The following is a 13,524-nucleotide window of genomic DNA, read 5'->3' as shown; positions in this document are numbered from 1 at the left end:
GGTGCATTGGATTATCAACATCAGACAACTCTTTTATCACTGAACAAAAGGTTTATTAAGTTTCTAAACATGGTACAATTCAAATACTAAACTAAAATACTTATAGACTAACATTAAATTATTACAAGCAATATGGCTATTTGTGATTATGCCGCCATACACATTAATTCATAAATTCACCTGATGTGAACAAATTAGATCAATTCACACTATCTGATTATTCATACTGAAGTAGATTAACAAATCATTCACTGCTAACACATACTTGTGACATTTCAATTATTTTATACATTACATTAGGCATTCAATTCTTAGGATACGTAATTACTTAATTCACACTATTCTGTTATACCGTTATTTGCACTAACACTAGGTGATGAATGTCATTTAAATATCTTGTGCAATATAATAGACATGCAAAAATACCTTAGGACTCTTAATCATTCACAAGTCTTTAACACTAGTCAATCTACACATAACACATTCTATCATATACTAAAGTCCTAGTATAACTTCAACAGTTCTGTATTGGAATCACGATACTTTTCACAGACAAATTTCTAACTAACATAGGTTATGATTTACAGTACCTTTCTTGAGCTTTTCGTATGGGCCTTTATCCTTTTCCTAACGAACCTCTGGTATAACTTCTCGTAACTCTGGAATACTTTAACACGCATATATTTGCTCTACTATTAGCAACGAGGACATCGATCTCATTACAGCTTTCTGCTTTGCGTAGTTATCACTAACGTCGAAACGAAGGAGATCCTCCTTCTCTAGGACTCTATGGCAATTTTTTCTTTGCTTCCTACTCGGGAAAACGGGAATCGAAACACGGCTCACTTTGGTTTCCGTGTTGTGACGAGGAGATATCACCCCTGTCGCCACTCAGGAAAACCCCGTGAACTCCACCGGAACCAAAACCAAACTCCCTGGCCAAAAGCGACTATCCAAAAAGAAAAGTCTAGACCATGTGGTTACCAACCCTTTTATAGCTGCTACCCTAACGGCACCATTTCTTAATTCCTTTCTCCTCCTTCTACTTGTTTTTTAATCATCGACCAATTAGGGTGGCGTTTTCCCACCAAACGTCATTTGATCGGCAAAGCCATTCTCAATGTTTCAATCCGGGAGATCGGCCCTAAGCTATAGCTTTGCTTTTCTTGTGCTAGCCTGACTTAATCCCCTTTCAAACTTTTTCTATGAATTCTACTTAATAACTTAATCTCTCACATAACGTATTTTATGACTCACCCATTTCTACTTATTTACTTAACTCTCTCATTTTTAATCGTATTACAATATTAATCTATACTTTCCTTTTTTAGCTACTTATTTAGTTAGAATTCTTTATTTTAAGTCATATTACAATATTAATACAATCCTTCCTTTATCAGCTACTTTAACAACAACCCTTACGTTTTATACATTTTACTGGATGCAAGAAATTTTCCATTCAATAATTCATTTTTTTATGTAGGGGTTTTAATTTATGATATTTATTCTTCATGTTACACCATGATAGCTGAGAATACTATATTCCTAAGATATCAGGTGTAACAGCACGCATATCATCACCATTAAAACTATTCAGAGATGCTAACTGTCCACATATCGATTCACGATATGTGGACAGTTATCGATGATAAGCTTTATTTTATAGGTTAATGACTTTAGCGAATAGGATCGTATCTCCACTCTCTATCCAACAGGCTACTGGTTCCAATTGTGGAATAAATGATTGCGAATGTCCTTAGGTGATGAATGATTCTTCTACCCGTATAAGACTACCGCCCTGCTTACTTGGAAGCCTGAAGTGGCTTAAAAAGTTTCGTGCATCATCTCTAGCGCAATGTTTCCGGATTATCTTAACGCTTAGACGACCCACATGATACTGATGTACAACAGGTTTTGCACGTTTCTGGGTAGGATTGACATAAAATTGAACCAAAAAGGAACCTGATATTAACAGTTTTTTTTTTTTTGGTAGTTCTCCCCCCCCCCTCAAAAAAGGACCTAATGTATTTTGGGTTCCATCCATAAATAGGATGCGAGAGCCAAGAATATCAATAGCTTATACTGTGATAACTTCATGCTAACTAACCAGGCCGATACTAGTATTACCAGTCTGGGTAGTGCTCGGACGTAGTAATACTTGTCCCTGGATGTTTGCAACTGGATAGCAAGATTATGAAGCGTGGATCAAACAAATTAGGTCGACTTGAATATGATATTTCTGTTGTCAGAATGTGTTACTTATTGTTCGTTAGTAGAAAGTAGCTCTGTTCGTTACAAGCTAATTTTAACATTTGTTGCTTCTCTGTTATGCTACATTCACAATCAGTCTGCTGTAATACCTAGTCTTTTACCAGTTAATCACGTTCTTGGGGTACTTCCTGTTTTGATAAATTTACTTTTCCTTCTGTTGTGGTCTTCCATAAAAGAAACAACGTTTGGCAACCACGCAAAAATTAAAGATAATAAGGTAAATGAGTTCGTTTAAAGATGCTGACCACATGGCGCAATACTCTGCAACATTCTCTTGAGCAAAACATAAAATATCCTAATAAAAGTATTTGTGTTAACCCCTTAACGTCTCCACCCACGGCATATTCCTACGCAGATAAACTCGGCTCTCATACTGTTCCTTCCCCATGAAACAGTACCGAAACCACGTTTATGAGCTAAAAAAAAAAAAAAAAAAACATACTTCAAACAACTATAAATGAAATAACAGCAATTCGGCGATTTCGCCATAGGCTTTCCTTTTACACCGAAATTATCGGTCGTTGATTTGAATACTTTCCGAGTTACTTAAAGCATTCGGTCTAATTCATGCGTAAGCAGGATGCAGTTTCATACTTGGATTCATAATGAATATTCATTATTTCTCCGTAACCACTGGCAGTACTATGTCTTACTCGTTAATGAATCCAGCTACAAACACCAGAACTTGCAACGCTGACCGTTACACGAAAGAAAAAAAAATGAAACTACAATATGCAGCAATGCATGCTAGTGTAGCCGGATTATCGATTCTGGCCTCTATTTAAATAAATCTTAATTATACTTCACTTCAACCTGATGTTTCAAAGCAGGAATAACCTAATGATTAGTAAAACTGAAATTACTCAATTTTAATACAGGGCCAAGCTATCGCTACTTGCCTTTCTGTTAGGCAAACAACAGTCAGTGATTACTGAACATTGGTCTTCAGCGGCTTGGTGGAATGGGTTCACTATCGGGGGAGAGAGAGAAAAAAAACTCTCCCTCTGTATATATTGGGGGAGAAATTCTCTCTCTATATATATATATATATATATATATATAAACACACTACTACCACCACCAATAATTGTCCGGACACTTTAGCAATTTACAATTAATGCCAGCAGGCGAACCCTAATATCGGGTATGTCCAGCTTTGGCTTTGATCACTTTTTGGCGTCATCCCTGGGTGTTTTCCTGCACTAGTGATGACAGAACGTTTCCATTTATTCCCACATATGCAATGGCACTTATGGATATGCCACCAATGTGACAGCCCTCGATGACGCCTCTCTCGAAGTCACTGAGTTCATGTTATATTGCCATTGGTGAAAGAGTAAAAAAAGCCCGTCATCGGCCTATTGAAAATAAAGGAGATCAGTGTACCCCGGAAGGAGAAAAATATAATGGCTAGGAAATGACAGTGAGGTTGAGGGGGGGGGAGGAAAGGAATGGGATGGGGAGGAGGAAAGAAGAAAAATAGGTCTCAGCTCGGCTCATAATACTCATCTTACTAGCTCAATGCTATCAGATAACTTTTTTTCACCACCAGCAAAGGTCTGTCTCAGATGGAAAGGACGACGGAGGTACCGGTGCCCAGGTGATCCTCCCCTTCAGGGGTGGACCGCCTCAAGTAGGCCTGCGCTGCCTTCCTTCGTGGTTCTTCCTCTGAGTCACCATTGAACAAAGTTGACCGAGTATACCTTGAGAAATCAGACTAGGATTGGAAATGCAACTACAGATGGAGACGTTAAAGCAATAGCAAACAGAACTTGGTGTTATTTCTGTTAGTACACAGGATTGGAAGTACACCACTTTATATTAAATCTGGTTTCACCCAAAATGTCTCTCTCTAGACGTAAAAACTTCCTTAAGGAGCTATAAAACTTGTAGAGGCCGATTAGAGAAAGTTGCAACAGACTGGGAGAATTAGCATTATTAGAAAAATGTTTCCTTACTTTCCACATGTGGTATTTGATCTCGTTAATAATAACTAAACTACCAGTAACTTTTGTCTGTTGGTGAATGGCGGAGTGAACTGCAGGTAAATTAGTTGTTCCTGCAGTAGGAGGGGAATGCAGAGTACGTCGCTTAACCTCCTCCATATGATGTTGGATGGAGGACGCTCGTAGACAGCGTACTCTACGGTGTCCAGGCTCCGACAGAAGTCACAGAAGGGATTCTTGGTGTTGTGGAACCTCCAGATGTTGATATTAACTGGATGGTTTCCATGTGCTATCCTCCATGCCAGATCCTTTCTCGACCGGTAGCCTCGATGTTTGGAGAGATAACCAAACAAGATGATGTTGGTCCCTAAATCCCGAACTTCGGTACGAAGGATGTTGAAGAAATGGTGATACCAGGAGTTGCTGTTCCGGATGTCACCGGTGTTAATGCCCGACGAGCGGAGTTGTTCTATAAGCTGGCAAAGTCTGTTGTATTCATCTGGAACAATTTCCATATTGGGACCTTGGTGGTTTGTGATCCCAAACAAGGAAACTTGAAACCCAAGAATTACTGCACAGGATAACTGTAGAGATGGTTAGTTTGCAGTATCCTATTAAGATGAAAGAGGCCGAAGTCCCCCAGTTTCTCTGGAAGTTGAGTATCGTAATATCAACTTCCTTATGTAGATTGTCCCAGAAGAACTTCAGGGGTTTCCTACATAGCCACTTTTCTTGATCCTCGCTGATATTACTATGTTGACGATTTTTGATGGTTTTGATGACAGTAGCCCTGGAGGAGAGTGACAGCTGTCCATTTGTCCAGTCCTTGCGACGCTCGACTGTTTTAGCTATGAGGTTTTCATCGTCAAATACAGGTTGTGCTGCGAATGAGACCTCCAGGATGGTGTGTGTTTGGGCGGGGGTATTCTGTAGGGCCGAGAGCATAGAGATGTTGTCTGGGTCCCAGACTCCATACATTTTGACCTTGTTTTGTCGGGGTTGGAATGTGAGCTTCGACACTTTGAACTCATCTAGGATATTAAATTTTCGAATGGAGTCGTTGTCCCTAAGGGTGCCCACCACGTCATCCGCGTAAGCTATTACTTTTGTAGTCAATCATGGTGAGAGGTAATGGAATACCTCTGATAGCACGCGAGTTGAGTTGTTGATTGCCTGTATGAATGGCTCAAGAACTTGAGCGGACTGAGGGGACAACCTTGTGTGACCCCTTTGTTGATGTTAATAGGGTCCGATAGGTGTCCGTTGATAAGGAGGCGCGTAGAGCTGTTGCATATTGCGTATAGCCTCCTCTTATGATGGAAACATAAGAGGAGGTCTACTGCTGACCCAGACTTTCTGAAGGATATCGAATAGAAAGGAATGACAGACGCTGTCAAACTTGATTCAGATTGGTGGACAGCAATGCCATTGAATACTTCTTGATGTTGATCAGACGTAACAATTCTTTTACTAGGATGAGATTAATCTCTATCGATCGGCGAGGAACACCATACACTTGTGTGATGTTGATGATGTCATCCCCACCTTCATTCTGTCGTTCAGAACGCGGGTGAAGATCTTGTAGTCTGTGTTCGACAGACTGATAGGTCTCCAGTTTCTGATATAGGCTGAATCTCTGTTAGCCTTGAGGGATGAAGACGGTAGGACATTACAAAATTCTCTTGGCACATTTCCGGCGTTAAGGTGTTAAATGGTGCCACTGGAATGGGAAAGATGAAATTCCAGACCTCACGATAAAGTTCTGTCCCTAATCTATCTGGTTCAGGAGCTTTCTTGTTTTGGCATTGCTTGAAGGCTGATGTTACTTCAGCCGCTGTTATTGGAGGATCCAACCCTTCCTGAATGCGCAGGAAAGGAGTCAATGTTCCAACAGGAGTAATCTTGGTAGATTTGGGTGTAGTACCCCCCCCCCAGAAGGTTGTTACGATGTCAAGTGTAGTGGTGCTTGTGCACCCGCCTTCAGTGATGGTTCACTCCTGCCAGAAATTGATAGCGCATGTTGTAGAATGCAGCCGATCGCCTATATTCTGAGCGCAGTATTAGGTCTAATCTTCATGTTCTTTTCTTCCATCTGTTCTTGTTTATCAATGTCAAGATTAATGTCACGAATGATGTTTCCACATGGAAAGCCTTAGTTGATTACGAACTAGCTTCTTTCCTCATAAAGTTCACGGAGTCGAGATCTTTGAAGGAAGGCACATTCTTGGTCCCCATTTGATCATGTGTTCTTTGATGGTAGTTTTTAGTTGTGCGCACTTGTCAGTGTCCCAGCCAGCAGTGCTCTAGATTGAGCACAGCTGGTGAAGCTTGACCGAGAACAGGGACGGTAAGGCTGGTAACTTCCAGGGGCCCAAACCAACTTCAACTGCTTTTAGATGCTGGTAGGTGAGCACAAGCATTCTGTGGTCTGAGATGTTAGCATTGATGTGGACTCTGAAGACAAGAGATGGTGTTAAAATAAAAGCAGTCGAGCGTTGGGTGCCGACTCCTTGTCCTGTCCACGTGTAATCCCGACAGCATGGGTTGTGGGCCCTCCAGATGTCTGTAAGCTGGAGGTTTCTTTTTTTTCAGGTTCCAGTGTTGGGATTTCCCCCCACACACACACTTTATCCCAGGATGGGTCTGCACGCAGTTAGTCTCCAATCATGACATGATGGGCGCTATAGATGTCACGTGACACTGGAAGAATCTTGGTCTTTCTGTAGGATTTGGGGGCGTAGATGTTGATAAACCAGGTGGTGTAGCCCCGGTACTTCCGGTCGATGGCGAGTATTCTCTCCTCTACATCCCTCTCGATGTTTGGAAAGCTCTGAGGATGGGGGGGGGGGCTAAATATAAGTATCCCCACTCCAGCGCTGTTTCTGTTGCCGAAGCTCCAAAATGATGTGACAGGTTTGGCTCAATTCCTGTATGTCTCTGTAATAGAAGAAATGTTTCTTGCAGTAACAGGAGCCGGATGTTTAAAGCTAGCAGTAGCTCCCATACCGCCTCTTGTTTTGAAGTTGAACGGAGCCCTCTGATGTAAAAGGAGGCAACACAGAAGGGGGTGGCGGCATTATAATGCTTTAAGATGTTATATCCGGCCTAAGTCTTTGATTCTCAGTTGTTCTGCATAGCTTATTAGAGAATCTATTCGTAGGTCGGAGGCAGAAATCCAAACACTCTGCAGACTGGTTTCCAGCTTTGAGCTCGAGAGGACCTCGAACTCGTAACGACTATTTTTGATTTTGAAACTGATGGTTTTGTTGTCGGATGTTTTGAAGTCGTATCCATTAAACTGGGAGGCAGTGTATTTTTTATCTTGTTGATGCTTTCTTGTCTGTGAGGAGGGGTTTCCACCTCCATTTCTGATTCCGAGGTTCTTTCTTTTCTTTGGAGGTTCATTTCCTTAGGGGTGGCAGTTGTTTTGCCCCCCCCCTCTCCTCGACTTGCATTTCTTGTGCAGGGGAATGTTAGCTACTGCAGGGAGGGTCTTGGGATCTTCAGTAACAGAAGTTTTCTCTGATGTTGTTGAGGAGTTTGCCGCTGTTGTCATTGTGGCTTTGTTCCTCTTCTGTAGCCGATGATAAGAAGGTGGTAGTGGCTATAGAGGAAGCTGTGACTCAGAAGATGTTGTTGCCGAAGGGGTCTTTTTAATTTTGTCCAAGACTACTTTTGAGAAAGTTTCCTCCCCGCTGATTTTTTTTTGGCAAGTTCTGGAAATTCACCGGCGTCTCGACAAGCTGTGGGTAAGTGGTTTTATCGGGGCCTCTGCGAATGTGCGCAGAGGACATGTTATTTTGTACTCAGAACTGGAGCACTTTCGGTAAGGGTGTAGGCATTGGCTGGAAATGTGTCCAACGTTTACGCAATTGAAGCAGTTGGCTCGGGGGGGGGGGGGAGGTTACTCCCCAGATGTTCGGTCGAGCCGCATCACACGCACTGTCGTTGTACTCCGGGATAGTTCATCATTACCCTGGATGTTCCGATGTTAACAAGGCTGGGTACTGGCTGACGCATATCCATGGTGAACGTAACTTCACCGGAGTACCACGCGGGGTCTTTCTTGGAAACGCACTCTTTTATATTGCTTATTTTATCCCATTTGCTAAATGTATGTATAAGTATGTTGTCTCCGGCCTCAAGGTATTCCATGGTGAAAGCGCTCGATTTTGAGTCGTGAAACTACCATTGTGTGTGTTATTTGCTTCCCTTGGACCGGGAACCCTCTAAAAGTTTCTTTCGAAGTCACGTTTCTCACTACAAACTAAAAAATCTTCCTCCACCGTAGGGGTGAAGGAATAGATAGTTTCGGCCCCTATTAGCTTTTTAAGGATTTTCATGAGGACTCTGGGCTCCTCCAATCTTAGGGTCCTAGTCCGCGGTAGGACGGGGATCATCTTGCTCATGATTTCTATATCTCTGCGTCTGGGGGAAGAAGAAAGAAATACGGTTAGCATTTTTAGCAACAAAATAACACTAAATGAAGCGGTGTAGCACATAAAAAAAAAAAAAAAAAAAAAAAAAAAAAAAAAAAAAAAATAGCAATCCTGAAGCATTCTGAGAAACGTGTATTCCACTGCTACGATGATATACTACTTCCTACTATCTGTACACCGATTTTTATGTTATCACCAAACCTGGAATGTTCAATAACTTGAAATAATAGGGATATCCGAACAATTATTGGTATATAGTTTGTATGTGTGTGTGTACACACACACACTGGTATCTAAAAGCTAAGGACGAACTACATTTTTACTTGTATATGAAAACGTTTTCATGGCTACAGCCATATATGGACATAAATTTATTTCCATCATACATAATAAATTATGTTATACAAAAATGTGGTATACATTTCGTACAAATTAAATTGCAATATTTTTTTGGCAAAAGTTAAACATTTTCTAAGGACGTAGTTAAGGAATTAATGTACAGTGCTTACAGAAAACTATGTGGAGAGACATTTCAGTATGGAATATGTCCACCCCGAACTGCGATGCAGCTCCCACAATGCGTCGTATCATGCTTAGCACCAAGTGATTCAGGAGTTCTTGAGACAAATTGACCCACTTCTCCTTCAGAGCAAGGATAAGGCCTTGCTTGTTTTCTGGAAGGGAATGCGTCTCCCTATTGTGTCCTAAATGTGTTCTATGGGGATGAGATCTGGTGGCCACTCGATTCGATTAATATCCTCTTGGATTAATTCGGTATATTCGATTAATATTCCACTAGCTAGAAAATAATAAAGGAAATTGTTCGGCTGCTACTTATTTCCAAAAGATAAATCTTAAGAGTGCGGCCTGCTCCCTCTGGGAAATAAAAGGCAATTTCCCCCCCTCAAAATATAGAAATTTATCTCGCCATCACTCTGTGTAGTAGTAGTAGTATTTCAGCGTTACCCCGAAGGGACATGCAAGAAAAAGCCACAATCCATAAGAAATTTTAATAGTTTGAAGAATTCCAAAGGTCAATCTAATTATAAGACTTATTACAGTCCAGCATTGCCGGAATTATTTCTCTACGAATATTCATTCCCTTCATCATAATGTATTAAATGTTTCGCCGACTTGATAATGCTTTATACCCATTGTTGAAGTCAAATAAAAATAAAATGAAGTAGGTTTTCTGGGTGTAGATAAATGGTTTGTTTTTAGGCACTTATATTCCTAGATGAAGGAAAAATTCTCCTAGCGGGTAATCTTGGGAAACACAACCATGGATGTTTCCCAAGGTTTTATAATTACATCTCGATTATGCACTTAAATTTACAATCCAACAGTATTGATCGGATAACTGGGATCTAAGATCCCTATGAGATCTTCATGATCCCAAATCTCAGCATTCTCAAATGTTTAATGAGCTCATGAAGTTTGTTTTGGAGGTGGGAATAGGATCTGAATCGCAGGTTGAGCTACATAATTTTTCAGTTGTTCTGTTCGTCAAATAGTTTCGAAAAGGTTGGAAAATCGAAGAAGATGGTAATGATTTATATTCTGAGCGTTCGTCTATTAATATCATACTAGTATACATTATCCAACTAATTCATTAATGTACGTTAGGAGATGCCTCATCATTCAGAATCATTATTTATTATTATTCATTCTGTCTCAACTATCCCTTTAAACTGCTTTTTTTTTTACAGATACCTTCTAAAACCAGATTTCATGCGACGCTCAGATAAAACGTTCGATCCGTTTGCTGAATCACCCGTGGACGGAGTTATCGCTGCTCAGTGCTCAGTCAGAGTCATTTCCGGTCAGTTTTTGTCAGACAAGAAAATAGGAACGTACGTTGAAGTTGACATGTATGGTCTGCCAACAGATACTATTCGAAAAGAGTTTCGAACACGCATGGTTCCAAATAATGGCCTGAATCCAGTCTACAATGAAGAACCATTTGTCTTCAGGAAGGTAAGACATAATTATGAATACTTCTGAATTGGTCGTTCATTGTTATGGTGTTTAATTGCACAGTTTTCCTGCCGTTTCCTTCTTTCTATCTAAAGGGCGTATGTTGTGTTCGATTAGGCTAAATATTGGAGAAATGGCATAAATTCTACTATTTTACTCTAAAACAGTGAGAAAACATCGGAAACTTTCATATCCCCTCATTTAGTATTCATAATTGCAATAGTAAACATCTCCGACAGGAAAATCACATAAATTAGGCTGTTCTTTTAAATTTTCAGTATCATTTTATTCATTTATTTCTAAGAAGGATGAACCTCCGTCGTCGAGTCGGTATCGATTATGCCCTTTTGTTTGAAAGACCTGGTTTCAAATCCCGTCTGGCGTGCGGTGAGTTTTTCTAAGGGTTTCTAGAGGGGGAGGGATTTTTTTTTTCTTCTCTTGTAAACTCGGGCTTTTCATACCACAAAACAGGCAAGCCAATCCGAAGAACATATACAATTTAAGTGTTTGTGTTCTTCTGGCATTATAATTGTGTTCTTTTATCGTTATAAAATTAAAAAAATAAAATAAAATCGGTACCATTTTCAGTACCCTTAAAAGAATGTGCGTAGTAAAATCCATTGCAGTAACGAAAAACGGTCAGGCCGGCGTCCTTGTGCGATTCTTTCTCCGATTCAGCCGACTGAATGAAAACTGGACTCCCTCCCTCGTATAATCTTTGAGTTTTCTTCATAAGCTGGAAAGTTTTGAATTAATGTTATGATATCATTGCTAGATAATTCCGCTATATAGGAGTTGACAGTGACTTTACGTTGTCAAATGTTTGCGTACACAGTTGGAAGAACAATACATTCTTTGGCTGGAAGATCTGGATTATTCGTCCCTTCCAGAACGCAAACTTTTTTTTTTTTCGGTTCTTTCAACGGAGATCGAATGAGCCTTCTCAAACAGACGTGGTGGCAATTCGGCCCCACCTCCAAAAAAACAGACAACCATGTCTTAAGAACACTCAGCAGACAGACATTATACACCAACATGTGTAGCTTAGATAATTTTGAACAAGCCAACGTTCCTGCATCCTAATAGCACTTTCTTTCTTTTGTGCATTACCATCCTTGCTTATTGCGGGTTCAGTTTTCTTGCGATTTTTCCCAATTATATACTTATGCAACTAGCAATCGTTAATGTTACAAAATTTATTTACTTTAAACCCGTTACATCTAGAAGCATAAAAATCATAAAGTACTCAAATTTGAAGTTATGCATATTAAAATAAGGTATCCAACATTATTTTATAGCAAAACAGTGTAGTGTTTACCTTTTTGAAATTTAAAACGTTTAGAAAAGTGACCCGGAGCTTATGCGAATACAACCTGATGCCTTTGGTATTGCACTTTTATTAGTGTTTTTGAAGTAATGCAATATTAATTCAGCTCAGATATCATAACTTTGTAAAACTGTCACTTTCGAAACAGCGCAAAGTTTCGAAGGCAAACATTATTTTGTTGTAAAACGATGTGAATATTTATTGTACTGTCTTTTAATAGTTTTTATATCAAAATGAAACTCTTTTGGGCCCTTTTCTTTATTGAAATGATTAGTCATTTGGTTTTGTGTAATCGTATTACAAACGTATTGTTCATAGCGAGAAAACAAGACGTGTCGATGTCCTTCTTGTATTTAGAACGCCTTATATTGAATTAGGTGGTCAGTGAAATAACATGAAAGAGAAGTTTATCAGTCGTCATGCGAATAGCTAACAAGCATGCGTGTGCGCGCGCATTGTTTAAGCATTTATTTAAGATAGATAGTTATGTATTCGTATACCAAACCTTTGTTTTCCTGAAATGAATCAAATTCAGGAGAGTTGAAAATTAACTTTTTTTTTCCTCTACGTCGGATAATTGCTGTCGAAATTTGATTTTATTTTCTTCGAAATTAACACTAGTGAATAAATTCTTCTATTCAAGTACAATTTTTATAGACTTTTCAAAATGAAATTAGTCCCTTTTTTTTCTTTTTTTTCATACGTCTAGTTTTCTGACAGCACGTTGTTTCGTTTCATAGCATGTAAGCGAACAGCGCGTTTCATTGAATTTGGACAGTAACATTTAAACAATCACGTACAGTAATAGGATCCAGCAGTGATCGTGTTACTGTACTGCGTGATTCAACCCAACTTTATGGAATACAATACCTCTACTGACGAAAGAGCATTAAAAGTAAGTCAAAAGAATTACAGAATAAATGAAACGCTTTCAAACTTTGAAAGGCTGTCACTGTAAAATTAATTTTAATATGAGGAAGCGAATAAAATAATCTGATCAAAGTATTGCGAAACTGCTAAGAAAAAAAAAATCCAAATGTTCAGCGGTTTAAGTTTATACGACTTAGAAAAGCGAATATATATAAATCTGACTCTTTGTAATATTCTTCTCACTGAACAGTTACGATAAAATATTGTAAAATTGAGAGAGACATTATTTGACATGATTTTGTTTTTATTGTATTTTGTTACTTAAAACACTGGTTCCGCTGGCGGAATATATTCTCTCTTATTAATATATTCATTGGTTAAATTTACCTTTATTTATTCTCTAGTTTTATAAGCTTTACCTCTAAATGAAGCCTTTTAGAATTATTTTTATACTTGGCTTATTTAGATCATGCAACATAAGTCCTCGTTCAATAATGTTCTTGTGGTTTCTTAGGTTGTGCTTCCAGACCTTGCAGTGATTAGAATTGGCGTTTATGACGAAAACGGAAAGCTGCTCGGTCAAAAAATTCTACCAATGGATGGACTACAAACAGGTAATTAAATTAAAATTTTTTAAATCATCTCATCACTAACTCTTAGTAGTGTCCAACCGAAATGTCATTAAAGACTGGGA

The 13,524-nt window shown here is 39.2% G+C and overlaps 1 protein-coding gene across 1 annotated transcript in view; it reads left to right on the top strand.

Moving 5' to 3' along the window:
• Positions 1–13,524, top strand: part of norpA (no receptor potential A) — a 160,693-nt gene that overhangs the window by 107,591 nt on the left and 39,578 nt on the right. The window contains exons 22-23 of the mRNA XM_090399628.1: positions 10,366–10,633; positions 13,345–13,444. Of these exons, the coding sequence (XP_090255754.1) occupies positions 10,366–10,633; positions 13,345–13,444 (368 nt within the window). The remainder of the gene's footprint in view (positions 1–10,365; positions 10,634–13,344; positions 13,445–13,524) is intronic.

This window comes from Typopeltis vanoorti, chromosome 10 (assembly GCF_054136105.1).
Source record: "Typopeltis vanoorti isolate ZY-2024b chromosome 10, IOZ_Tvanoo_1.0, whole genome shotgun sequence".
Lineage (NCBI taxonomy): Eukaryota > Metazoa > Arthropoda > Arachnida > Uropygi > Thelyphonidae > Typopeltis > Typopeltis vanoorti.
The sequence above is the reverse complement of the archived record's forward strand: the minus strand, read 5'-3'. Positions and strand labels throughout refer to the sequence as shown.